A 27,863-nucleotide genomic window follows, 5' to 3' on the forward strand; every position below is an offset into this window, starting at 1 on the left:
CCAGGACTTTGGGGGAAAAATATAAGGGGCACCATAAAAGTTCAGTATTCAAGATAAATATTTTAAGGTAGTATCTTTGAAAATCAGAATTCATGCAAAAAAATCATGATGAACAAAACTGTCAAATTATGCTTCCTCTTCACTCCTCATCCCCCTCGACCTCCCAACCACAACCCCTGTAAATTTATTCTAAGTGTCACCTGTCACCTAGCTACCAATTAAAAAACAAACAAACACCAAAAACAAACAAACAAACAAAAACAAAAAAACCCAGGGACTACGTCTACCACCAGGGGGCCTTGTGCTCTTGGCCTCAAGTCCGGCCTCCCTATCTACCAAAACCCCGGGGACACAAGACCAAAGCTTGGAGTTAGCCCAGCCAATCCCGCTCTCCTCAAAAATAGCCTTGGCGTTCCCTGTCCATACTGGCGCCCCTCCTACCTCCGGGGACCAAGGCGGTGTCGCTCTTATCCCCGAGTCCCAACAAAGCATCACTCCACTGCTTCATCCCTCAAGTGCTCTGCCGTGACCGGCGCCCACTCGCGCCAATCTGGACCCTGGTTTCTGCTACGGGAAGGGCACACGGGGCGGCGCCTTGGCATGAGTTACCCCAGTTCGTCCGCGCCGCTGACCGTCAGTGCACAGCCTGGCCACCCGCCTCCGTAGCACCGGCGGGAAGCCAGGATCACATATCCTAAAATCCTCGGGCACTTCTGCGACTCTCTCGTGGTCCGCAAGATCTCACTGCCCTTCGGAGGAGAAATATGTGCACCTTGCGGTCTGGGCATCTTAACAGTGGGCTCCTAAACTTGGTTGTATGAGAGGTGCAGAAGTCAAAGTCACCTTGCAGTTAGCAAGCCTACTCACCCACCACCTCTCTGTCTCAAAGACTACACAGTCCAGAAGCCCCTGCGGCCACTTCCGCCCTCCCTTCCGCTCCCCCTGTTTTTGAGTTGACGTAGCAGGAGCATTTCCGGTCCGTGGGATCCGCCACTCGCTGTTTGGAAGTGGCGTCGGCACTTCATTCGGGATTTTCCCGTAGTTCTGCACTTCGTTCCCGAGTCTCAGCCTCAGGATCGGCAACGTGCACCCCGCGTTCCGTGAGTGCCCTATAACCATTGCCTCGTCCAGTCAGCGCATCCCTCTGCTTGTCCCTGTTTTACTCGTGGGGGAACAGGCTGCCTCTGTACTCGGGCGTTCTTCTGTAGGCACCTCCAGGCCTTTATATTTTCATTCCAGCCCATAAGGTTAGAGACGGACCCCCCACGCCTCTGCAGGGGGCCATGGGCTCCACTCCCTGGCCAGAGCTTGGGGCTGAACGTGAGGGTGCTCGGTCACCCTGGACCCTTTTCCCAGGGCTCTGGATGGGAATTGGGTTGTGCTGGTGATTTCTGGACACTCTCAACCCGCAGTTGTGGGGCTCCGGAGCCGACCCCCCCCCCCGACTCTTGGGGAGGGGTTTCTCCATAGGGGCATTTCTCTTCACATCCCCAGATCTGTCTTCTGAGACTTTGCCCTTCTCCAGAGAGAGCATTCAGGAGACCAGGAAAATGGCCACGGGGCTCCTGAAAGCCAAAAAAGAGGTGAGAATTTTCATCAAATTCCATGCTGGCTGCCAACAGAATGGCTCTGTTCCTTTTTCTTGCACTGCAGACTGCCTTGTTGGTATTGGGCCAAGTTCGCTCCTGTTCGTGGAGGCGTGGTGGCTCATCTTACATAGAATCCCCCCTTCACCATTCCTTTCTGTTTCTTCCATACCTCGGCCATCCTCGAAATGGTCAGTTTGAACAGCACAGGTAGAACAGTTTAAATAAAAATACAGGAACATCCAAGCTTAATTGTCCAGTGATAAGGATGAAGGGTAGGGACAGCAGAGATGCTTGTGACCTGAGGTGGTTAGGGAGGGTTTCCAGAAGAAGGGCTGTCAGAACTGCCCCTGAGGGTTTGGCAAGTTGGAGAGTTGGCAGAGCAGGGAGGAGAGCAGGAAGCATGGTTAGTCTGAGGCAGGGCACACTGCCCTCGCCACAGTGTGGCAAGGTTGTAGTGGTTAATGGAATGCTTTCAGGTTGATTTTTATGTGCTGGTGAAGATACAGACGTATGGAACAGAGAGGAGTTTGATGGTCTGACCTGAATTTTACATTGAGAGCCTTTTCAGCATTTGGAGATTTCACCAAAAATTCTGGATTGCCTGCGTCTCTGAAAATAAACTGCACTTAACTCTGGTGTCAGGTAATTCACACTGAACAGTGTCTTCATCATTTGGACAGGTCCTGCCGAGTTTATTTGCTGCACTTTTCACAATATCTTCCAAACTGAGGTTGAAACTATTGACCAGCTATCATTTTGCCTGCCTCTCTCATTTATTACCTATCTTGCCCCTGAAGGATTTTCATTTTTCACCTCTGAGTCTGGGTGTCTAGGTTGAGTGCCAGACTGAGGCGTGTAGATTTTGTCTTTGAGTAAGCTAGGTTTTGAAGGATGTTGAGAAGGAATTTGACATACAGAAATCAAAGGCATGGATGTATAGGGATTTAAGGGGAAACTTTCTAACCCCTGTCAATGGTAGCTATGATGACCTTCCCTTAATTGAATGTGATTAACATTTATCGAGCACCAACACAGTTGCCAGGCTGGTTTACTGTGATTTTCGACACACATTACTTGGTTATTTCAGATCTGCTTTGACTATCCATATAAAAACAAATCAGGAAAATTTAAACAGAAAATGAGATGTTGATTTAATCCTGAGCTTCTGTGGTAGTGATTTACAATTTCCTGGATGTGATCAGAACAACTATGAGAGTTCTGTGTTTCTCATTTGTAAAATATTTCATTCATTTGAAAGTGTTAGTACCAAGAATGCATAATAAATCTAACTGAGGACATTACCTAATGTAACATTGAGTCTTTTGTGTGTATTTTCTTCACCACTCGTAATGTTAATAGGAAAGCGTTATGATTTCTGGGAAAAGCTAGATATTTGTGTGGGCTGATTTTTCCTGCCCCTAATACTTAAAAAAAAAAAAAAGTATTAGGAAAAATTGATCAAAGGGTACAAGCATTTGAATGGATAAGTTGTTTAAGATGAAACTTCTGTGCCTAGAGGAGTACCTGACACATAAATGTTTGGTGCATAGAGGAACCACAAATTTAAATAAATTTATTTGAAGGAACTAAGTAACAAAGGAGTTTCTGTTGTTTGTATTGTTATGTTATTTGGGGCGCATAATTAACTACATGTTTCAGGGGGTTTGGGTAGACCATGCAGGTACTCCGATATGCATGACATCTGAATTATGCAAACCAATTTAAACAAATATGCAGCAGGATATTGGGTGTCACTGCCAGGGACCTTTGCCTGAGAGAACAAATGAGAATTTGTAACAAATGAGATGGGCTGGCAGGCACAGGGTATTGCTAAGCTTCAGCATTTTTTCGTTGATTTCATTGAACAAATTTGCTGAATGTCTGCTGTGTGCAGAGTACTTGGTGGACAACATTCAGTAATGTGGAGGGGCACAGCCTGCACACTAATGAGTCTTCCATTTTGTTTTGGGATTCTGTTACCATTGGGGTTTTTGTTTAGTTTTACACACACACACACGCACGCACACACGCTCGCACATACACATTTTGATAGACCTTAATGATAAAATCACTATATTAAAGCTAGTACAGTGTATCTATCCAGACGAATTTTTCATAGGTGGAGGGTTAGGGTTACCAACACTTATCCCACTGGATGTGATTTATATAATAGTGCAATGAGTGGATGAACCCATCCACTATTAACCAAGTTGGGGGAACGTTTTTATTATTATTTTTTAATTGTAGTATAGTTAACATACAGTGTTACCTTAGTTTCAGGTGTACAATATAGAGGTTTAACAATTCCATACATCACCCAGTGCTCACCACCAGTGCAGTCCTTAATCTCCATCACCTAGTTTACCCATCCTGCCACCCACCTCCCCTCTGGTAATTATCAGTCTGTTCTCAGTAGTTAAGATTGTGTTTCTCGGTTTCTCTCTCTCTCTCACTCTCTCCTTTGCTTGTTTGTTTTGTTTCTTAAATTCCACATATGAGTGAATCATACGGTATTTGTCTTTCTCTGACTTATTTTGCTTAGCATTATACGCCCTAGTTCCATCCATGTTGTTGGAAATGGTGTGATTTCATTCTTTTTATGGCTGAATAATATTCCATTATATATTTATACCACATTTTCTTTATCCATTCATCTATGATGGATACTTGGGCTGCTTCCATTATTTGGCTCTTGTAAATAATGCTGCTATAAACATAGGAGTGTTTGTATTCCTTTGAGTTCATGTTTTTGTTTTGTTTTATTTTGTTTTGTTTTGTTTTGGGTAAATACCCAGTAGTGTGATTACTGGATGGCATGGTAGTTCCTATTTTAACTTTTTGAGGAACCTCCATATTGTCTTCCACAATGGCTGCACCAGCTTGCTTTCCCACCAACAGTATAAGAGGGTTCCGTCCACTTTGGGGGAACATTTAACTTGTTCGCAGTTATTTTAATTATTGTAAATTTTGCTTCTATGATCAATCTTGTGCATGCAGTTCTTTTTATAGATTTGTATTTACTCTCATAACAAGAATATGATAAGGTAAATGGAAATGACTGTTTTGAAGCAGTGGGGACTCACACCAGTTGGAGCTTTGGAACTTTGCCTGTTCTAAAACATTTGATACTGTGGATTATTTCTTCCATTTTTGAGGCCCCCTTCTTCCATCACGAGGTCTGCTTCATGTTGTGCAGTTTTCTTGTTTTTGTTTTTATTGTTATACTGTGTAGTTTTACATCCCCAGGGTAGACCTGCTAGTGCAGATCTTTTTTCTCATGTGAATGTTCAGAGTCGTGTCCCAATTTGTTTCCGCGTGTTGATATAGTCCTTTGCTACCCACTGTGTGTTTCTATGATTCTCATTTTCCCCAAACATTACGGTAACATCAGTTTTCTGTTCAGAAACCCTCCTTCAGTGGCTCATGACAGTGTCTTAGATATTCAGGACACTCTTCATTTCAAATGTGTGGTCCTTTTCTGACATGTTCTGATTATTAGTTCTGTAAGTGTGTTTATTGTCAACACAGTGGAGCCATCATATATACTTTTAACTTAGATTAATTCATTTTTTAGGCACTTGGCTGAAGAAAGGGAAAAAAATAACTGTTCAGGTCATTCAGATGAATCTGTCCTCTTTTCCAAGTAATGACTTCATGCTCCAGGGTGAGAGAAAAACAGGAGGACTGAATCTATTCCTTGCCAAATCTAAGGAGTTTCTGACAGCGTTAGCATCACAGCAAGTCAAGGATGATATTAGTTGTAAAGTATTTTTCATCTAACATGACATTCCTTTATCAGGTTATCAGTGAGCCTTTGCTGCGTAACAGACCACCCCAAAGCTTATGGACTTAAGACAAAATAATTTATTTGCACACAATTTTCTAGGTCAGCATTTTGAACTGGGCACAGATGGGTGTTTTGCAGGTTTCACCTGGGCTTGCTCATGTTGCTGCAGGCGGGGGGCAGTTTGGGACTGGAGACCATCCATGCATGACCGTTACCAGGCTAGTTGATTAGGGTGCTCGGTTTGTTTTTTCCCCACGGGTCTGTATTTTCTCTATGTTATACTTATAAACTGCTTAGTTGCTTCTTTAGCTCTTCTCTTTCTATAGGTTATCGTATGTAGCTAGGAACATCCAACGGAAGCCTATAATGGGGTTCCCAGAGATCTCTTTAGCCAGATCTGAAAATCATGAAGTGTTTTTTTCTATTTTCCAAACTAGCACAGGTGACATCTTTGCCAGCATGTAGAATGCATTCCCTTTCTCAAGCCGCCATAGTGGTTTCCTCGCTACGTTTCTAGTCTGCACTAACAGTTTGTTTACTACTTTTCCAACTTTTGCTAATAGCCTGGTTTTTTTTATATTAAAAATTTTTTTTTAATTTTATTTTTTTAATTTACATCCAAATTAGTTAGTATATACTGCAACAATGATTTCAGGAGTAGATTCCTTAATGCCCCTTACCCATTTAGCCCATCCCCCCTCCCACAACCCCTCCAGTAACCCTGTTTGTTCTCCATATTTAAGAGTCTTATGTTTTGTCCCCCTCCCTGTTTTTATATTATTTTTGCTTCCCTTCCCTTATGTTCATCTGTTCTGTGTCTTAAAGTCCTCATATGAGTGAAGTCATATGATATTTGTCTTTCTCTGACTAATTTCACTTAGCATAATACCCTCTAGTTCCATCCACATAGTTGCAAATGGCAAGGTTTCATTCCTTTTGATTGCCAAGTAATACTCCATTGTGTGTATATATACCACATCTTCTTTATACATTCATCCATTGATGGACATTTGGGCTCTCTCCATACTTTGGCTACTGTTGACAGTGCTGCTATAAACATTGGGGCACATGTGCCCCTTCGAAACAGCATACCTGTATCCCTTGGATAAATGCCTAGTAGTGCAACTGCTGGGTCGTAGGGTAGTTCTATTTTTAGTTTTTTGAGGAGCCTCCATACTGTTTTTCAGAGTGGCTGCACCAGTTTGCATTCCCACCATCAGTGCAAAAAGATCCTCTTTCTTCGCATCCTCGCCAACATCTGTTGTTGCCTGAGTTGTTAATGTTAGCCATTCTGACAGGTGTGAGGTGGTATCTGTGGTTTTGATTTGTATTTCCCAGATGATGAGTGATGTTGAGCATTTTTTCATGTGTCGGTTGGCCATCTGGATGTCTTCTTTGGAGAAGTGTCTATTCATGTCTTTTGCCCATTTCTTCACTGGATTATTTGTTTTTTGGGTGTTGAGTTTGATAAGTTCTTTATAGATTTTGGATACTAACCCTTTATCTGATATGTCATTTGCAAATATCTTCTCCCATTCTGTCAGTTGCCTTTTAGTTTTGCTGATTGTTTCCTTTGCTGTGCAGAAGCTTTAAAAACAATTTTTTTAATGTTTATTTATTTTTTGAAAGAGAGAGACAGAGGATGAGCGGGGGAGGGGCAGAGAGAGAGGGAGTCACAGATTCCGAAGTGGGCTCCAGGCTCCGAGCTGTCAGCACAGATCCTGACACGGGGCTCTCAAACTCAGGAACCATGAGATCATGACCTGAGCTGAAGTCGGATGCTTAACCAACTGAGCTACCCAGGTGGCCCTGCTAATAGCCTCTGTTGTTCCTGTTCCCAAAGCTAATGCCATGTGTTTTCGGTATTTGTTATGGTAGTTCATTTCTATCTATTGGTTCTTCATTTCTTCATTTCTATGGGGCTTAAAACAAAAATCATTTGTTAGCTCACAATTCTGTGGGTAGCCATTAGGCTTGGCACAGATGAGTGGCTCTTCTGTTGATTTACCTGGCCTTACTCATGTGGCTGTGGTCAGCCGGCTGCTCAGCTAGAGCTGAATGGCCTTCCATGTCTGGTGGTTGACAAGCTGAGGTACCTGAGTTCTTGGTTCTCTCTGTGGTCTCATTAGCAGGCAAGCTCAGTTTATTTACATGGTAGCCTCAAGGTTTACTGCAGAGAGAGAAACAAAGCTAACCCTGAACCCAAATGCTTTTCAAACCTCTACTTACATCATGTTTGCTAATGTCTCATTGGCTAAAGCATGTCACATGGCCAAGCCTAGAACTAGTTCAGGCTGAAAATGCATAAAGGTTAGAAAAAGAGAGGCATGAGTGAGTAGGGGGCCATCCATACAAGATAGGATGTTATACCTTTTTGGCTCTAGGCAACAGGAAACCCTACTTAACTATTCTAAACAATAACTGAGCCCACCTAAAATAAAACCCAGGGGTAGGGGCACCTGGGTGGCTCAGTCAGTTAAGTGTCCGAATTTGGCTCAGGTCATGATCTCACAGTCTGTGAGTTCAAGCCCTGTGTCAGGCTCTGTGCTGACAGCTCAGAGCCTGGAGCCTGCTTCAGATTCTGTGTCTCCCTCCCTCTCTCTCTGCCCTCTCCCACTCGTGCTCTGTCTGTCTCTCTCTTTCTCTCCCTCAAAAATAAATAAACATTAGAAAAAAAAAAAAGAAAGTCCAGGGGCGCCTGGGTGGCTCAATTGTTTGAACCTCTGACACTTGATTTTGGCTCAGGTCATGATCCCAGGGTCGTGCAATCCAGCCCCATCGGGCTCTGCACTGAGCGTGGAGCCTGCTTAAGATTGTCTCTCTCACCCTGTCTCTCTCTGCTCCTCTGTCTCTCTCTGCTCATGCACTTGCACACACTCTCTCTCTCCCTCTCTCTCTCAAAATAAAAAATAAAAAGAAAGTTCAGAGCCAGGGTACACTTGGAGGGGTTGGTTCTCTCGCTTCATAAGCTTATCAAGGACTAGGAGTCTTTCATTCCTCTCGTCAACTCTGCTCACAGTGTCAGCCTCATCCAGGCTGGTTCCCCTCACAGTCATAGGATGTTTATTAATAGCAACTTTAAACTTCACGACAACCCTAAAAGTAATATTATTTAAATACCCATTTTTAGAAAATTGAGACACAGAAATGTCATGTTACTGGTACAAAGTCATGGGAGAAGGAGGGCTGTCATTTAAACATGGTTGTCTCCAAAGTGTGCTTGTAGCTACTATTTCTCAAACTTTTCTGTGAATCAGAGTCACTGAAAAGGCTTGTGAAAGCAGATTGCTGGGCCCCACACCCTAGAATTTTTGATTCAGTGGTTCTGATGGGGCCTAGGAATTTGTATTTCTAACAAGTTCCTCAGGGGTGCTGGTGCTGTGGGTTCAGGGACCACACTTAAAGCCAGTGCACTTATCTCTACTGCCTCAGTTGGGTCATCTGTGCCCACCTTTGTGAGCATCACGAAAAGGATGGACTCCCCGTCACTCCATCTGAAAAATGAAGTCTGCTAGGATCCAGCAGCAGGCTACTTGTGTCTTGTCAGGTAGCATCAGCCTCAGATCCATTTTCCAGCTGACAAAGGGACAGATTGCTTTTACACCAGTCTGGCCTCCCCTTGATTTGGCTTTAGTGCCCCACGCTGCCAGCTGAGTTGCTAGCCAGTGAGAGAGGTTTGGAATAGGTCATGGAGTGTCATCCATTTAGAGTTAGCACACTCCCTATGTGTATGGTTCTCCGACAGAGAAACCACGAATTTTTCCAGGGTTGCAGGAATACCAGTTGTGTTAAACTTGTTGAAAAAAATGTGAGTTGGTCTCCAGTGTAGCTACTTTATCGGAGATTTCAAAGTATTTGTGTGTGTATGTGCGTGTGTGTGTGTGTGTGTGTGTGTGTTCATTCTAAGAAGGGGTTGTAAAATCGAATCACCAGAAGGACTAGGCAGGTATCTGAAGGAGTGAGTAGTCTTTTTCTTTCCAATATTTAATTATGAAAAGTTTCAAATCTACAGAAAAAATACAAAGACTTTAACATTGACTCACACACCCACCACCTACATTCAATAGTATTTTTTTTTAACGTTTCATTTTTGAGAGACACAGAAAGACAGAGCATGAATGGGGGAAGGGCAGAGAGAGAGGGAGACACAGAATCCCAAGCAGGATCCAGGTTCTGAGCTTTCAGCACAGAGCCTGACATGGGGCTCGAACTCATGAACCATGAGATCGTGACCTGAGCCGAAGTTGGATGCTTAACTGACTGAGCCACCTAGGCACCTCTAGATTCAATAGTATTTTGCTAAATGTACGTTACCACCTGTCTATCCACATGTACACTCCTCTACCATCAGTTCAAGGGTATTACTCAAATACTACCTTAAATGCACAGTACAGGATAGGATTTTATATTCCTTTGGCCTTTCAAACCCTCTGTAGTCTGTTACAAACTACCCACTGTCTTTTCCAGCTAGCCACTTTTCTTTTTTTTTCTTTAATTTTTGTTTTAAATTTATTTTTGAGAGAGAGACAGAGCGTGAGCAGGTGAGGGGCAGAGAGAGAGACAGAAACACAGGATCCGAAGCAGTCTCCAGGCTCTGAGCTGTCAGCACAGAGCCCAGTGTGGGGCTCGAACTCGTGAACTGCGAGATCATGACCTCATCCGAAGTCAGATGCTTAACTGACTGAGCCACCCAGGAGCCCCATAGCTAGTCACTTTTCATTCTTTATTTCCTCCCATCCTATATGTCTTTTCTGGAGTGCCCACCTCTGTTCTTTCTCTTTGACCCTTCAAAATACTGTGTGCCCTTTAAGACCAAGATCATACCTTCCTCTCATAAAACCTGGTCTCATCTCTCTATCCTGAGATTCCTCTGCCCCAGTGATTTTAAGCCATGGCTGTACTTAAGATCCTTTATTCATTCATTCATTCATTCATTCATTCATTCATTTTTAAGTTTATTTATCCATTTGAAAGAGAGAGAGAGCAGGGGAGGAGCTGAGAGAGATGATCCTAAGCAGGCTCCATAACACCAGCACAGAGCCTGACAGTGAGATTCAGACTCATGAACCTTGAGATCATGAGACCTGAGCCAAAACCAAGAGTCAGACACTTAACTGACTGAGCTACCCAGGTGCCCTTACTTAGGCACCCCTATGGAACTGGGTGAGTCAATCGGTTGAGCGTCTGACTCTTGATTTGGGCTCAGTTCATGGTCCCAGGGTCTTGGGATCAAGTCCCACATTGGGCTCCATGCTGAGCATGGAGCCTGCTTAAGATTCTCTCTCTCTTTCCCTCTGCCACTCTCCCCTTACTCACACTCTGAAGGAAGGAAGGAAGGAAGGAAGGAAGGAAGGAAGGAAGGAAAGAAGGAAAGAAGGAAAGAAGGAATGGAGGGAAGGAGAGAGAGGGAGAAAGGGAGGAAGGAGGGAAGAAAGGAAGAAGGGAGGGAGGGAATGAAGGAAGGAAGAGCTAGGGATGAGGGGTAAGAACCATGGCTCTCATTCATCCTGTCTGTGTTTTATTTATAATCATTAGTTTGGTGGAGGGCTGGTTCTGGGATTACTGTAGGTGGGGGACAAAGTGGGGTCCTGTCTTAAAGCCATTCTACAACCAGTATAGAACAGTTGCACTGATAGGGGACAGGAAATTTGGGGAAGGGTCCCCTGAGAGGGGAGAGACACAGTATCATCCCTCAAGGAGTGATGATGTTCTGAGAAAGGATGCAAAGTCAAATCACCAAAGGGAACAGGCAGGTAGCTAAATGAAACAGATAAGGTAGGAGTTGCAGCAACCTGCCAATAACATGCCTAGGGTAATGGACCCCCAGTGTGAGTCACGTTCAGCCAACTGTGGCCCTGCAGCAGTGCAAAGCCCAGAGTAGTCAGATTTATGAATTTTTTTTTAACAGGACTCATAAGTTGATATTTTCATGTGAAATCATCCATTATATAAGTAATCTAAATAAAACTTTTAATGCTTTGTATGGCTCAAACTAACCCTATCTGTGGACTGCAGGTTTTGCCCTCTTTTAAATATTTATTTTAGGGGCGCCTGGGTGGCTCAGTCGATAAAGCATCTGACTTCAGCTCGGGTCAGGATCTTGTGGTCTATGGGCTCAAGCCCCACGTCGGGCTCTGTGCTGACAGCTCTGAGCCTGGAGCCTGCTTCAGATTCTATGTCTCCCTTTCTCTATGCCCCTCCTCTGCTTGTGCTTGGTTTCTCTCTCTCAAAAATGAATAAACATTTAAAAATTTTTTAAATAATAATAATAAATAAATATTTATTTTAGAGAGAGAGCATGAACGCTGATGGGGGTGGGGCAGAGAGAAAGGGAGACAAAGGATCCAAAGCCAGCTTGAGCTGACAACAGAGAGTCTGATGGGAGACTCATGCCCCGAGCCAAAGTTGGATGCTTAACTCACTGAGCCACTCAGGCATCCCTTGCCATTTTTTAAAAGACAGAAAAACTGATGGGGTAGGAAGAATCTCAGAACTGGATACCTAGGCTCCTTGGAGCTTGGTTTCTGCACACCTCCAAGCCAAGACACCTCACCAGTACTTTCATGCCAAGGGCCATTATATATTCCCACTTTCCAAAGTACAGCGTTCTAGGTAGTAGAAGGCCATTTGAAACTTTGTTCAGGGAATAATAATAATAAATGCACATTCAGTCATCTAAAAATATTTGACTGCTTAGTGTTTGCAGGCTCTGTTCTGGGCACCAGGGCAATAGCCCTGTGAACAATGCATATGGAACTTAGAGTCTAGCACAGAGTCAGAAAATAAATATGAGTAACATGTGCGTTATCTAGAGTGAAGGGGATACATTAAAGCAGGAGAGGGGAATAAGAACCTGAATGAGAAGGAAGAATTTTCATAGAATGGCCAGGGAATTCCTCTCTGAGCACTCACTGTGTGCAGCAGACATTTGTCTTGAATCCTTACATTTACCAACTTCTCTGATCCTCAGCATAATCCAGTAAGATAAATGCTGTTTTTCTTGGTTCACAGAAGAAACGGAAGTGCTGATAGGTTAACTAATTGGCTGAAGAGTACTCTAGTTGGGGACAGGTGAGTTCCAAATCTAGTTGGGGACAGTGTGATCTGAGTCCACAGTCTTCCCAACCACCCACTTGCACTCTTCAGGCCACATCAGGGCAGTGGCAGTGTGAGGGAGAGGGAGGGATGGGTCCTGCTACAAATACCCAACCAATACCCCTGTTGGTTGGTATTCACCCCCTCAAGACACTCAGCTGCTTCAAGCAGGTAGAACATAAATGCTTAGATCAAGTAGTCTCTAATATCCTTCAAACTCAGTAAGATGATTATTTTTTATTGTTTAAGTTTGTGCCTGTGATGGCTTCCTCTTCTTTCTACCTAGATTTAAAGCTCTCAATGTGGGGCGCCTGGGTGGCGCAGTTGGTTGAGCGTCTGACTTCAGCCAGGTCATGATCTCGCGGTCCGTGAGTTCGAGCCCCGCGTCAGGCTCTGGGCTGATGGCTCGGAGCCTGGAGCCTGTTTCCGATTCTGTGTCTCCCTCTCTCTCTGCCCCTCCCCCGTTCATGCTCTGTCTCTCTCTGTCCCAAAAATAAATAAAAACGTTGAAAAAAAAATAAAGCTCTCAATGTGAAGGGACTTGTGTTTTACTTTTATTCCCCATAGCAGCTAGTCTAAGATGTTGGCAGTAATAGGTGCACAAATGGTGCCAGCTGGATAAAGATAGGAGAATAATGGTCTTTTATTTATTTATTTTGAGAGAGAGAGAGAGCACAAGCAGGCGAGGAACAGAGAAAGAGGGAGAGAGAGAGAATCCCAAGCAGGCTCCACACTGTTAGTGCAGAGCCTGATGTGGAGCTCGAATTCACAAACCGTGAGATCATGACCTGAGCCAAAATCTAGAGTCAGAAGCTTAGCTGAGCCACCCAGGTGTCCCCAGAATAATGGTCTTTTAACCCTTGGCACTAAGGTCATATAGGGGAAGAAAAAAAAAATCAGTTTTCCTCTACCTGTTTTGAGTTCATTGGCCAGGGCCTTGTAAATTACACTGACAAAAAGACAGATTAACAAGAGAAAAACAGAAGTTTACTAATATGTACCTCATACCTACCATGGGAATTTCAGTGTTGAGTAACTCAAAGGGGTGGTTAGAACTTGGGCTCATATAGCATCTTAACAAAAGAACAGTAACTTTTTAGAGATGTGACAAGACAAAGGAAAAGGATTTTGAGTTTCCAAGGTGGCAAGTTGTGGGGAGGTAAATACATGGGAGAACTGATGGAAGGTAGGGGCTAGTTAGTAGGGTTTGTTGTATAAATTCCTCCGGTGCCATCTCCTGGCTGATAAATTGTTTCCAGTGACTAACTTCTATTCTTCCTGGTTGAAGGGAGGGAGGGGAATACCCTCACAAATTTATGTTCTTCTTTTAGGCAGATAGGAGGAGTGCAGAGAACTTTTCTTGTGTCTGCTTCTGCTCAGTTTCCTTCAGCTCAAAATAATACTTATTTCAGGGGCTCCTGGGTGGCTCAGTCGGTTGAGCACCCGACTTCGGCTCAAGTCACGATCTCACAGTGGGTTTGAGCCATGCATCCGGCTCTGTGCTGACAGCTTGGAGTCTGGAGCCTGCTTCGGATTCTGTCTCCTTCTCTCTCTGCCCCTCTGCTCACATTCTGTCTCCCTCTCTCTCAAAAATAAACATTAATAAAAAATAATACTTAGGTCAAAATGGCGTAGTGGCATATCCTGTTACCCTTCATTTACAAAGTAGGGTTTAGAAATGTCTGCCTCCCACAGGGAAGCCTTTTCATTCCTCATCCTGAGTTGTGAGCAAGGCGAACTCCTGGATGAGCAGCAGTGTGTTTTGTGTTAAAGGCATTCGTGGCATTCAGGGATGTGGCTGTGGACTTCACCCGAGAGGAATGGAGTTTGCTGAGCCCTGCCCAGAGGACCCTGCACAGGGAAGTGATGCTGGAGACCTACAACCACCTGGTCTCACTAGGTAAGGATGGCTTCCCTTAGCACTTAAAATCTGTCCCACAGAGTATTTTCTACACACCATGAGGAAAGCCTACCATGAAGCAACTGGCCTAGGGTTGGGCTTAAAAACAATAATTTACATTTTCCCTCAGGGTAAATCTGGATTTATTAGAATTAGAAACAGGCGGATTTACTCATGTTGCATATAATACTGTGTTTCCAGTCCTCTTTCTCAAGTCTGGGGGCTCTCCTCTCTTTTTACTTTACCTTGTTTGAAACCTAGGAGATTTTCATTCACCAAGTATTAATATGCTGATTTTCTGATTAGAGTCACCTTTACTTACTCAACTCTTCTTCTGTAGAGAGTTCACTATTTTTTTAATGGGTTTTTTTAATGTTTGTTTATTTTTGAGAGAGGGGGAGCAGGGGAGGGGCAGAGAGAGAGGGAGACAGAGAATCCCAACCAGGCTGTCAGTGCAAAGCCCAATGTGGGGCTTGAACTCACGAACCGTGAGATCGTGACCTGAGCCGAAGTTCGATGCTCAAACAACTGAGCCACCCAGGCACCCTGAGAGTTCACTGTTATAGGTCCTTTGTACCACCCTTTGGGTTTCCCTCCCCATTTTGGCTCTGAGTTCTGGAATGGCCCCTTGAACCCATAACCAAAAATCTCCTTGTTTGTTTTTTTCCCCCTATGAACAGAAATTCCATTTTCCAAACCAAAACTCATTTCTCAGCTGGAGCAAGGAGAAGAGCCCTGGATTGAGGAGAAACGATGTCCGCTGGTCCTCTGTCCAGGTAAGTATGACACAGGGAAGATGGGACCATCTGCAGCTTGACAGATAGGGAAGGAGGACGCATCTCTCAGGTACAGGAAAGAAGCTCTTCTCGGGTCTCCTAGGTCGTTGGTAAGTCTGCCTGGCATGAGTTCCCTTCCAGAATATCATTTTCAGTTGAGGGAGGGACTTTCTTGGTTTCCTTGTCTCTTTCCTCTACCAGGAAGCCTCCCTTCCTCTTACTTGGCTTGCCTTCTTCATCATGTTTAGTCTTTCCTCATGCGTGGGCTTCTTTCTCTCATCGTGATCTTAAAAACTGTACCTGCCCCATGGATATGAAGTCTGCTACTCTTCAGATACTTTCCAGTTTCTCTTAGGCAAAACATAATCGATTATCTCTACATGTCCAATTCCCATAGTTTAAAAAATGCATTACTCAGTAATGAAGATTAAGTTCCCATGAGCCAACATCCAAGCTTAAAAAATAAAACATTACTTAAACAATTGAAGTTCCTATTTCCCTTTCCCAGATTCTACCCTATACCTTCCCACACCTCTGCCCAAAGAGTAGTGTTTTTCAAAATTAGGGATTTATAATTTTATGCATGGCTTTTTGTTTTGCTTCATAAATATGAATCCCTCAACTATCTATAGTTGTTTGGCATATTTTTAAACTTTACATTAACGTCATCATAATATGTATATCCTTCTGTAGTTTGCTCTCTTGACTGACACTGAGTTTATAAGATTCATCCATGTTGATATAGGTTGTTCTGGTTCATTCATTTGCACTACTATATCGTGTTTATTGTAGTCTATGCATAATTAAAATACAAAATTCATTTATCCATTTTCTTTTGTTGGACATCTGTGGTTTTACCAATTTTGGCTATTAAAGAATGCAACTATAAACATTATCATACAGGTGTCCTTGGGCATAGAAGCATTTGTGTCTTTAAGATATGTGCCCAGGAGTAGAGTAGCTGAGTCAGAGAGCATGCACTTGTCCATCTGGCCTAGGCAATGCCAGCTGGCCCTCAACAATTGTTTCATTAGTCTGCAGGGTTGCCATCACAAAAGGTTTTAGTTTTTGACCATCCTTTGGGTATGAAATGGCCTCTCACACTAGTTTTAATTTGCTTAGCACGGAGTTTGAGCATCTTTTCAAACGTTCATAGGTTGATTAGCATTGAATTCTGTGAATTGCCTGTTCAAATCTTTTGCCTGCTTTTCTCTTTTCTTGTCCATTGGCAGAAGTATTTAAATAAATCCTGGAAATGAATCCTTGGTTAAATGTATTATGTCCATCTTCTTCCAGTCTGTGGGCTGCCTACATGCTTTTCAAAAAGCTGTTTAATTTTGAAATAATAGAAGTCTCAATCTAAAAATAATGCAGAAAGTTCCCATCTACTCTTCTCTCCGCTTTCTCCGATTTCAAAACCCAAGAAGTTGACATTGGTACAGTACTATTAAATAAACTGCAGACTTTAATCAGATTCAGATTTTGTCAGTTTTTACAGGTACTCTTTTTTTTTTAAGTTTATTTATTTATTTACTTAGAGAGTGTGCAGGGGAGGGGCAGAGAGAGAGAGGGAGAGAAAGAATCACAAGCAGGCTCTGTACTGTCACTGTCAGCCTGGAGTCCGACATGAGATCATGACCTGAGCCAAAATCAAGAGTCAAATGTTCAACCAACTCAGCCACCCAGGTGCCCCTCATTTCCTACAGCTTTACAGTAAGTCTTAGTGTTTGGTAGGTTAAGTCCTCCCATCTTATTCTTCACGTGTCTTTGTAGCTTTACCCATTGAACTTTTACAATCAACTTGTCAGATTTCATAAAGTATCCTGTCAGGATTTTGTTGTAGTTGCATTGAATTTATATATTAATTAATATACATGTATTAATATATTAATTTGGAGAAAATTGACCTCTTTTACAATATTAAGTCTTTCTCTTAGTGTGGTATATTCCTTCACTTATTTATTAATACATCTTTATTGCTACCTTTTGGTAGGTTTTATAACTTTCTGTAAATGTACGTCTTTAAATTTATACATAGGCTTATTTTTTTTTTTTTAAAGACTTTTTTTTTTAATGTTTATTTATTTTTGAGACAGAGAGAGACAGAGCATGAATGGGGGAGGGGCAGAGAGAGAGGGAGACACAGAATTGGAAGCAGGCTCCAGGCTCTGAGCCATCATCCCAGAGCCTGACGCGGGGCTCGAACTCACGAACTATGAGATCGTGACCTGAGCCGAAGTCGGACGCTCAACCGACTGAGCCACCCAGGCGCCCCTACATAGGCTTATTTTTTTGGAGAGTTATATTTTTACAAACTAAATTTGTATAATTTATTTGTTAAAATATGTAACTAAAATTCATTTCATCATAATGATCATATACCCAGTGGCCTTGTTGAGTGGTTTAATTAATTCAATAATTTGTCCTGTGTATATTCTTTGGAGTTTCATACGTAGACAACTGTTTTACCTGTTTATTTTGCCTTTTGTTGTTGTTTTTTTTTGTCTTTGTTGATCATGTCTATTGTATGTTTTATGTCTGAACTTCTGTTTAATATTTCTCTTCTTACTTTGGGCTTATTTTATTATTCTTTTTCTGTTTTTGAGATAGATGCTTAACATTATTACGTTTCAGCCTTCCTTCTTGTCTAGTATAAGGATTTAAGACTATAGATGTCCTTGTATCCCTAACACATATTTGCAGCTTCTGTTCCACCTCTGAATCCTTACCTCTGGTACCTTGAGCCCATAAGGCTTTGGTGTTTCATCACTATTTCTCCACTGCTGTGGTTGTGTGTGTCAGGAGTGCTCTTTAGCAAGAAACTCACAAATGAAATTCTTACCCTTCCCTTTCCATTGCTTTTTTAGTGTAAACTCTCTCCTCCAACCAGTTTCTGGTTGCTTTTGAGTGTTTTCCAGTGACTTTAAGTAATTATTTCTTGTATTTATCCAGTTTCATCATTGTTTTCTGTAGGGGATTCTTGTGACCAATTCAATATATATATATTTTGGACTTGAGATTTGGAAATTACTTCAAAATTACAGAAAATTTGCAAAAATAAAATTAGTACAGGGGCACCTGCGTGACTCAGTTGGCTAAGTATCCAACTCTTGATTTCGGCTCAAGTCATGGTCTCACAGCTTGTGAGATCGAGCCCCACATCAGGCTTGCTGATAGTGCAGAGCCTGCTTAGGATTCTTTGTTTCCCTCTCTCTCTGCCACTCTCTCTCTCTCTCAAAATTAAATAAAAATTAAAAAATAAAATTAGTACAAAGAATACCTTATATCCTCTACACACACATATGTGTAAATATATATGGCATATATGTTATAAAATAGCATCATAAAATTACCTATTAATATTTTACATTTGCTTGTGTGCTATCTTATGTACTTGTTCTCCCATCGCCTTCTCCCCTCTCCAGATGTATGTGGATATATTTATGTATATATATGTGTGCATGTAGGTTCATATGTGCATTTTGTTAAAAGATTTTTTTAAGGAGGGCAATGTTGTCATATAACCATGGTAGTTATCAACGTCAATAAATTTAACTTTGATACAGTAATGTTATCTACTATCTACTTCTCATATTATAATTTTGTCAGTAGAAGCAGTAATATCTTTTTTTACTCTCCAGAACATCCAATCCAGGTTTAGGTAGCACATTGACATGTCATGTCTATTTAATCTCCCTTAATACAGATCATTTCAGTAACCTTTCCTGTCTTTTGGATACTGACATTTTAGAAATACACAGTCTTACAGTTCCTGTTTTTTTTAAACTTCATTGAGATATAATTTATATACCATAAAATCTACTTACTGTAAGTTGCATTATTTTTGGTAAACGTTTATTGTTGTATGATCATTTCTTCCATTTAACTTTAGAATAGTCCATTGTTCCAAAAAGTTCCTTTCTGCCCATTTGCATCTATTCTTCCAGTGGTTCCTCCTAGGGAACCACTGATATGCTGTCTCTCTAGATTTGCTGTTTCTGGACTTTTTCTATAAATGGTATCATAAAATATATAGCTTTTTGTATCTGGCATAATGTTTTTGAGTTCATCCGGGTTGTGGCATGTATCAGTAATCCATTCCTTTTTATTTCCATATAATATTCCATTGTGTGAATAGAGCAATTTTGTTTACCCATTCACAGATTGATGGATATATGGGTGGTGTCTACTTCTGACTATTGTGAATAGTGCTGCTAAGAACAATCATGTACCAGTCTCGATGTGGGCATACATTTTCATTTTGGGGTAGATAAGTAGCTATAAAATTTCTGGATTGTATGCTTTGTTCACATTTAACTTTTTAAGAAGCTGCAAATTGTTTTCCAAAGTGGCTGTACATTTCTATTAGCATTTCTATGTTACATTTCCGTTTTCTATTTTTACATTTTCTGTTAGCAGGATGTTAGAGTTTCACTTTCTCTGCATCCTTGTCAGCACTTGGAATTGTCTCTAATTGTGATTATAAACATTCTGGTGGATGTGTAGTGGTATTTCACTGTGGTTTTAATTTGCATTTCCCTAGTATTGATGATGTTGATCTTTTCATGTGCTTAGAACCATTACATATCTTCTTTAATGAAATAGCTATTCAGTTCTTTTGCCCATTTTTCAATTGGATTGTTTTGTCTTCTTTTTCACTTGTAAGAGTTGTTCATATATTTTAGACACAGTCCTATATCAGATATACGATTTTCACATACTTTCCACTCTGTAAAATGAAGTTTCAGAAGACAAGTCTGTGGCTTGGCTTTTCACTCTCTTTAATGGTGTCTTTTCTTTCTTTAAAAAAAAATTTTTTTTAATGTTTATTTATTTCTGAGACAGAGACAGAGCATGAGTGGGGGAGGGGCAGAGAGAGAGAGGGAGACACAGAATCCGAAGCAAGCTCCAGACTCTGAGCTGTCAGCACAGAGCCCGACATGGGGCTCGAACTCACAAACCATGAGATCATGACCTGAGCCGAAGTCGGTTGCTCAACTGACGGAGCCACCCAGGCACCCCAATGGTGTCTTTTCAAGCATAAGTTTTACACTTTAGTGATGTCCAGTTTTTAAATGGATTGTGCTTTTGGTGGTGTAACTAAGAACTTTTTTGCCTTTTGTTTGGAGTGTTCGGTTTGTTCATATTTAATACAGTTATTGATTGCATTAAGTCTGCCATTTAGCTATTTTTTTTTTTACATGTCTCATGGTTTTTTTTATTCCTCTCCCTTCCTTTTGGCACAAATATGGAGTTTTTGCAGTTATTTTCTTAGTGCAGCTCTAGGAATTAAAATATGCATCTAATTTATCACAATCTAGTTAATAGTTTCAGTAAAATAGATATTTTTTAAAGCCCACAATATGGTGTTATAGGCCTTTTATGATAATCTTAGGCACTTTAGAGAAGTTAAGAGAAGAAAAGAGAAAAATATACAGACATAGTCTTTTATATTCACTTACATATTTACCAGTGTTGATGGTCCTCATTTGTTCCTGTGGATTTGAGTTAGTGTCTGGTGTCATTTCTTTTCAGCCTGGAGGACTTACTTAGTATTTCTTGTAAGGCACATTTGCCAGCAATAGATACTTTCTGAGTACTTTTTAATCTGTGAATATCTTTGTATCAATTTTTTTCTTCTTTTTTTTAAATTTAAATTTTATTTTTAAGAGAGAGAGAGAGCGAGCATGCACATGAGTGGGGGAGGGGCAGAGAGAGAGGGAGACACAGAATCCGAAGCAGGCTCCAGGCTCCCAGCTGTCAGCACAGAGTCCGATGCAGGAGTTGAACTCATGAACCGTGAAGTCATGACCTAAGCTGAAGTCGGACACTGAACCCACTGAGCCACCCAGGCACCCCTATCAATTTCATTTTTGAGGGATACTTTTGTAAGAATAGAATTCTCCCTGGCTAGCTTTTCTTTCTTTCTTTTTTTTTTTAAATTTATTTTGATAGACAGTGTGCACATACATGCACGTGGGGTAGGGGCAGAGAGAGAGGGAGAGAAAGAATCCCAAGCAGGCCCCTATACTGTTAGCTCAGAGCCCAATGCAGGCTCGAACTTATGAACCATGAGATCATGGCCTGAGCAGAAATTGGAAGCTTAACCAACTGAGCCACCCAGGTGTCCCCTTCCTTGTTAACTTTTTAACCTTTATTTCAGCACTTTGAATAAATCACTCCACTGCTTTTTGGTCTCCATTACTCTGATGAAAAGTTAGCACTAATCATACTGTTTCTTCCTGTGCATGTTGAATCATTTTCCTTTTACTGGTTTTAAGATTTTCTCTTTGTCTTTTTTTTCTGATAGTCAACCATCTGGCTATGATGTGTCTCTCTAGGACTTTATGTTTTTCTTGGGGTTTGTTGAGCTTCTTGGATTTGCAGATTAATGTTTTTCATCAAATTTCAGACTTTTTAGTTACTATTTCTTTGGACATTTTTTTCCTGTTCTTTCTCTCTCTTGTCTCCTTCATGTGTCCTCGTTGTGCGTAGATTGGTTTATTGGATGGTGTCCCACAGGTTTCTGGGGCTCTTTGCTTTTCTTCGATCTTTCTTTCACCTGTTCTTCAGTTTAGGTAATTTCTATAGATTTATCTTCAACTTCATTGTTTCTGTTACCAACTCAAATATGCTGTTGGATCTCTCTAGTAATTTTGTAATTTCAGTTATTTGACTTTTTAATTCCAGAATTTCCTTTTACTCCTTTTTAATAGTTTTTATTCTTTATTGAGATTTTCTATTTCTTAAGTGGTCATACTTTCCTTTAAGTTTTTACACACTGTTTCTTTTAGTTCTTTAATTATATTCATAATACCAGCCTTGAATGCTCTTTTTCCCTCATACATCAACATCTGGGCCACCCAGCAGAGTTTCTGTTGGCTACATTTTTTCCTCCACATAGGTCACTCTTTCCTGTTTCTTTGAAAACTGGATATTTTAGATACTGCATTGTATCCCTTCTGGTATCTCATGTTTCCTGCCTAGATGTTGTTGCTGTTTTTGGTTTAGAAACATTTCTAACCTTAATACAAGGAATATGCTTTTTCTGTGAAGATGATGTTTCTGTGTGATTTGTTATTTTATTCTTGTGTTTATTTTTAATCCTGGCTTCCTGTTTTCAACCTTGTGTCTGCAGAGCTTAGTGAACTGTGTGACATTAGCAATAGGTTGTGTTCAAAGATTTTGAGCCAGTAAGGCTTCCTGCCTCTGCCACTGGATGAGTGTGTGGGGTGGGGAGCTCAAAGTTCAGATAGCTTTCAAGCCTTTTCTGGCCTTTTACTTTCCACTGACCCCTCTGATGTTTTCCTCTTTACTTGGTTGTAGCCTCTGTATCAGGAGGGTTATGTGCATCAGTCACATCAGTCTTCCCTGCTTTTGCAAACAGCCTTTCAGTCAGCCAGGATTGTGTGGAGAGTTTATCAAGCCCTTCCCTGGCTCTCTCACTTTCAGGTTTCCCTTGCTACATTTCTGGATGGTCTACCAGTCTTTTTTTTTGTTGTTGTTCCCAACCAAGACTGAACCTCAGACAGCAGTCCCTGGTGGCCTTCCACCTAGATCACATTTATGGACAGTTCCACTGGGCATTGGTTTTTCACCTCCCGCTCAAATCAAGTGACTGCCCCTCTGGCAGCAGCAGCACTGATCCTTCTATGGCCTGTCCTAGTATAACGACCACACCAACCAAGCTGGGGGATTGGAAGGGTGAGAGCAGCTCCAGGCAACAGTGCTGCAGATTCCCACTTTTCTTATCTGGAGTTCAGTATTTTTCGTGAATAAACACTTCTCAAGTTATTGTAGGTTTTTGATTGATTTCTGGAATTAAACTTTGTAGTCTGTCAGGTATTGTGAAAATAAGTTTTTAGTATGAGTTTTCCACATTGCCATAGAACAAGGGTCAAAAACTTTTTCTGTAAGGGGCTACATTAGTAAATATTTTAAGCTTTCCAAGTTATGTGCCCCATTGGTTGGTTGGTTGGCTTGCTTTTCTTTCTTTCCTTTCCTTTCCCCTTCCCTCTCCTCCTCTCTTCTCTCCTCTCCTCCCCTTGCCCCTCCCCTTCCCCTCCCTTGCCCCTCCCCTTCCTTCTCTCTTCTTTCTTTCTTTTTTCTTTTCTTTCTTTCTTTCTTTCTTTTTCTTTTTCTTTTATCCTTCCTTCCTCTTTCTTTCTTTCCTTCTTTCCTTCCTTCTTTTTCTTCCTTTCTCCCTCCCTCTCTCTCCCTGCCTCCCTCACTCTCTCCCTCTTTCCCTCTCTCCCTCACTCCCTCTCTCCCTCTCTTTTTCTTTCCCCTTCCTTCCTTCCTTCCTTCCTTCCTTCCTTCCTTCCTTCCTTCCTTCCCCTAGAAAGGTAAAATCCATTTTTAGCTGGTGGGTCATACCAAAACAGGTTGCAGGCTGAATCTGGCTTACTAGACAAGTTTGCTAACTCCTGTACTTAAAAATGTAATGTTTAAATTCAAATGAAAAATAGCCATTTTTTATGGATGCAAGGATGTCTGAGTGGGAGACATGCTGTGATATAAACATATTATGAATGACCAACAGGCAGAGTAAAATGGCCCAGGCAACCCTATCTATGGCTACTCTGACTAAATATATTCTTTTTTCACCAGGATCAAAGCTAGAAATTCAACCTTATCCCCCCTGTCCGCTGGCATTCTCTAGTCAGCGAGGCCTCAGCCAACATGTGTGGCTCAGGCATCTTCCTCAGCTCTTCTCAAGTTACTGTGCAGGAAATCATCTCCGTCCGGGGAAACCCTATCCAGAAGATCAGAAACAGCAGCAGAAACAACTCTTTGATCAAGCCTGCTTGAATGACAAAGCAGAAATTCAAGAGACAGAAGACTCCAAGCCCTTGTTCAGGAGAGTAAGCAGAAGAGGCACTTGGGAGGTGTTGTCCAGCCCACTGCAAGAACAGCCAGTCAGGTCCAGGGAAGACAACACGGTGCTGGATATAGGGCCCAGCCTAGGCCAGAGGACAGACCTTGAGGAATCAGACAAAGGATCGCGTGGTGTAGAAGTCTCAAGATTTGGGGCAGTCAAATGTGGGGAGTTTGGGCGAGGCTTTTTGAGGGAGTCAAACCTGCTCAGCCTCCAGAAGATGCATACAGGGGAGACACCTTACATGTACACTGAGTGGGGACAGGGCTTTAGCAACATGTCAATCCTCATCAAAAACCAGAAGAAACACTCTGGGGAAAAACCTTATGTGTGCAAGGAGTGTGGACGAGGCTTTACCTGGAGGTCAAACCTCATCACACACCAGAGGACACACTCAGGGGAGAAGCCTTATGTGTGCGAGGAGTGTGGACGAGGCTTCACCTGGAAGTCAAACCTCATCACACACCACAGGACACATTCAGGGGAGAAACCTTATGTGTGCGAGGAGTGTGGACGAGGCTTTACTTGGAAGTCAAACCTCTTCACACATCAAAGGACACATTCAGGGGTCAAGCCTTATATGTGCAAGGAATGTGGGCAGAGTTTTAGCCTGAAGTCAAACCTTATCACACACCAGAGGGCACACTCTGGGGAGAAGCCTTATATTTGCAAGGAATGTGGGCGTGGCTTTCGCCAGCATTCACATCTCATCAGACATAAGAGGACACATTCGGGAGAGAAGCCTTATGTGTGCAGGGAGTGTGAGCAGTGCTTTACCCAGAAGTCACATCTCAGTAGACACTTAAGGACACACACAGGAGAGAAGCCTTACGCGTGCGCGGAATGTGGGCGCCGTTTTAGTTGGAAATCAAACCTCAAGACACACCAGAGGACTCACTCCGGGGTTAAACCTTATGTATGCCTGGAGTGTGGGCAGTGCTTTAGCCTGAAGTCAAACCTCAACAAACACCAGAGGTCACACACGGGGGAGAAGCCATTTGTGTGCAGAGAATGTGGGCGAGGCTTTACCCGGAAGTCAACCCTTATCACACACCAGAGGACACACTCAGGGGAAAAGCCATTTTCGTGCAGGGAGTGTGGACGAGGCTTCAACGATAAGTCAACCCTCATCTCACACCAGAGAACACATTCAGGGGAAAAGCCTTTTGTGTGCAGGGAGTGTGGTAGAAGGTTTAGCCAGAAGCCAAACCTCTTTAGGCACAGGAGGGCACACTCGGGTCATATGCCCTTTGTGTGCAAAGAGTGTGGGCAGGGCTTCTGTGATAAGTTAACTCTCGTCACACACCAGAAGGCACACTCCGGGGGAAAGCCTCACGTGTGCAGGGAGTGTGGGCAAGGCTTTAGCCGGCAGTCACACCTCGTTAGACATCAGAGGATACATTCAGGAGAGAAGCCTTACATTTGTAGGAAGTGTGGGCGAGGCTTTAGTCGGAAATCAAACCTCATCAGACATCAGAGGACACACTCAGGATAGACACCTTGGGTGTACAGCGAGTGTAGTGAAATCTTCAGTCAAGAGTCCTATTTCACAAGATGCCAGAAGTCACACCTAGTGGTTTTAGTAAGAAGTCAGCCATTACCAGACACCAAAGTGGAGACAGCTACTTACGTGTGACAGGAATGTTCACGAGCCCAATGGGAAGAGTCAACCTCTCCAGTCCGCCTGAAGGAGAACTACTGGCTCATTTTCAGGAGCTCTGGCTTCCCCTAGTGGGGATGGTGGGTTGTGGAAGATCAGGTAACTTGATGGAGGGAGCACTTAGAAGTAGATTGAAATAAAGGAATGGAGACTATTCTAATGTCATTTCCTGAGAATATTTAAACCCTCCTTACACAGTAGCCTGGATGTTAGAGATAACAGCAATAATAGAGCTCGCCCCTTAAAATCTGTCCGACTTTCTGAGAACAAGGGACGTGACAGAGACCATTGCTGATTTAATCTTGCTTTCCCAGAGCAGGACCCAGCAGCAGTCAGCTTCAGGGAAGTTTGGGAAATGATGAATTCATGGAGACAGAGGTAGTACGTGGGTAGAAGAAGGTTTTATTATGCAAAAGGGCTTACAAGTGAGGAAGACCATGACTGTCCTAGCTCTAGGTTTTGGGAGGAAGTATCCATTTTTGCTTGCTTCCAGGGGCTGTCTCTGGTTTCCAGGTTGAATCCATACTGAAGATATTCTTATTTACCGATGTATTTAGACTAGAAATGTATTATATGCTTTTATGAAGAAAACTGGTAGTAATTTTTGTGAATTTGACTTTCAAACCAAAAGTTAGAATATTGAAAAACAACTGTCGCCATGAACTTGACAGCTTTCCACTACTTAGTCTTTTGTGACAAGATTGCTGATGATATTAATGAATGTGATTTTGTAATACCATATAATGAAATACGTAAACATTTGGAAGATCTGCCTAACTATTGAACAAGTATTTTCCAAATGATTAGTGTGTGATGCTACAAAATCATCCATGGTGATATTAAAGTATAAGATAGGCAAATGGATTTCAGTTTAAAAGATAAAGGTACCTGGCTGGCTCCGTCAGTAGAGCATGCAGCTCTTGATCTTGGAGTTGTGAGTTCGAGCCCCACCTTTAGGGATAGAGTTTACTTTAAAAAAGAAAAGAAAAACCAAAACCAAAAATTAAAATTAATACCAATCTTTAAAAAAAAAAAAGAGAGATAAAGGCCAGATTCCACATTACAGTAACCTTTAAAAAATTATCACTTGTTGACTTTTGGTATACTTTGGTATAGTCAAAGAATAATATTAACAAATATCTGAAAAGGTCATTAAGATACATCTCCATTTTTTAAATTTGTACATGTGAGGTCATATTATTTATCTCAGCAAATTAAATGCAAGAGTACATATAAAATACTAGCTATATTAAGATTAAAGAGATTTTCTTTTTTTTTTTTTTAATTTTTTTTTTTCAACGTTTATTTATTTTTGGGACAGAGAGAGACAGAGCATGAATGGGGGAGGGGCAGAGAGAGAGGGAGACACAGAATCGGAAACAGGCTCCAGGCTCTGAGCCATCAGCCCAGAGCCCGACGCGGGGCTCGAACTCCCGGACCGCGAGATCGTGACCTGGCTGAAGTCGGACGCTTAACCGACTGCGCCACCCAGGCGCCCCAAGAGATTTTCAAAAATACAAGATAATGCCACTCTTCTCACTGATCTATTTTTTTTTTTTTTTTGGTGGAAAATATTCAAACCCAAGTGAAAGTGAAGCACTTTACTTCTCATTTAAAGTGCATTGTTTCTAGATGTTTATGGTTTTGGGGTACCTGGCTGGCTCAGTCGGTGGAGCATGTGATTCTTGATCTCAGGGTTGTGAGTTCAAACCCCACACTGGGTGTAGAGATTACTTAAAAATAAAGGTTTTTAAAAAAAACCAAACAGGTTTGGGGTTGCCTGGCTGGCTCAGTTGGTGGAGCATGCGACTCTTGATCTCAGGGTCATGAGTTCAAGTCCTGTGTTGGGTGTGGAGCTTAACAACAAAACGTTTAGATGTTTATGGTCTATATCTCACAGCAAAAAATACTTCACACACACTTAAACACCAAAAAAAAAACAAAAACAAAAACGTTACCTAACATACTATTATACTTAATATAATTTAAACTAGGCATGGGGCACCTGGCTGGCTCAGTTGGTGGAGCATGAGAATATTCATCTCTGCATCATGATTTCGTCCCCATGTTGGGTGTAGAGATTACTGAAAAAAAAATAATAAACTTAAAAAAATTTAAACTAGACATAGAAGAAAATTACCAAATAACACAAATGCAAAGGAAATGCTTGTTAACACC

At 42.0% G+C, this 27,863-nt stretch overlaps 1 protein-coding gene across 2 annotated transcripts; it reads left to right on the forward strand.

Annotated features, from left to right (window-relative positions):
* Positions 1 to 960: 960 nt before the first annotated feature.
* On the forward strand, positions 961 to 26,954 carry ZNF875 (zinc finger protein 875). 2 transcript variants are annotated; one of them, XM_043600607.1, is made up of 5 exons: positions 961 to 1,100; positions 1,495 to 1,583; positions 14,245 to 14,371; positions 15,052 to 15,147; positions 23,758 to 26,954. In XM_043600607.1, the coding sequence occupies exons 2-5, from the start codon at positions 1,551 to 1,553 to the stop codon at positions 25,518 to 25,520; spliced, it is 2,019 nt and encodes a 672-aa protein (XP_043456542.1). In that variant the 5' UTR covers positions 961 to 1,100; positions 1,495 to 1,550; the 3' UTR covers positions 25,521 to 26,954. The 2 variants fall into 2 exon arrangements, with proteins under 2 accessions (XP_043456542.1, XP_043456543.1); XM_043600608.1 differs by lacking the exon at positions 1,495 to 1,583.
* Positions 26,955 to 27,863: the final 909 nt, after the last annotated feature.

Source organism: Prionailurus bengalensis, chromosome E2 (assembly GCF_016509475.1).
Source record: "Prionailurus bengalensis isolate Pbe53 chromosome E2, Fcat_Pben_1.1_paternal_pri, whole genome shotgun sequence".
NCBI classification, from domain to species: Eukaryota; Metazoa; Chordata; class Mammalia; order Carnivora; family Felidae; genus Prionailurus; species Prionailurus bengalensis.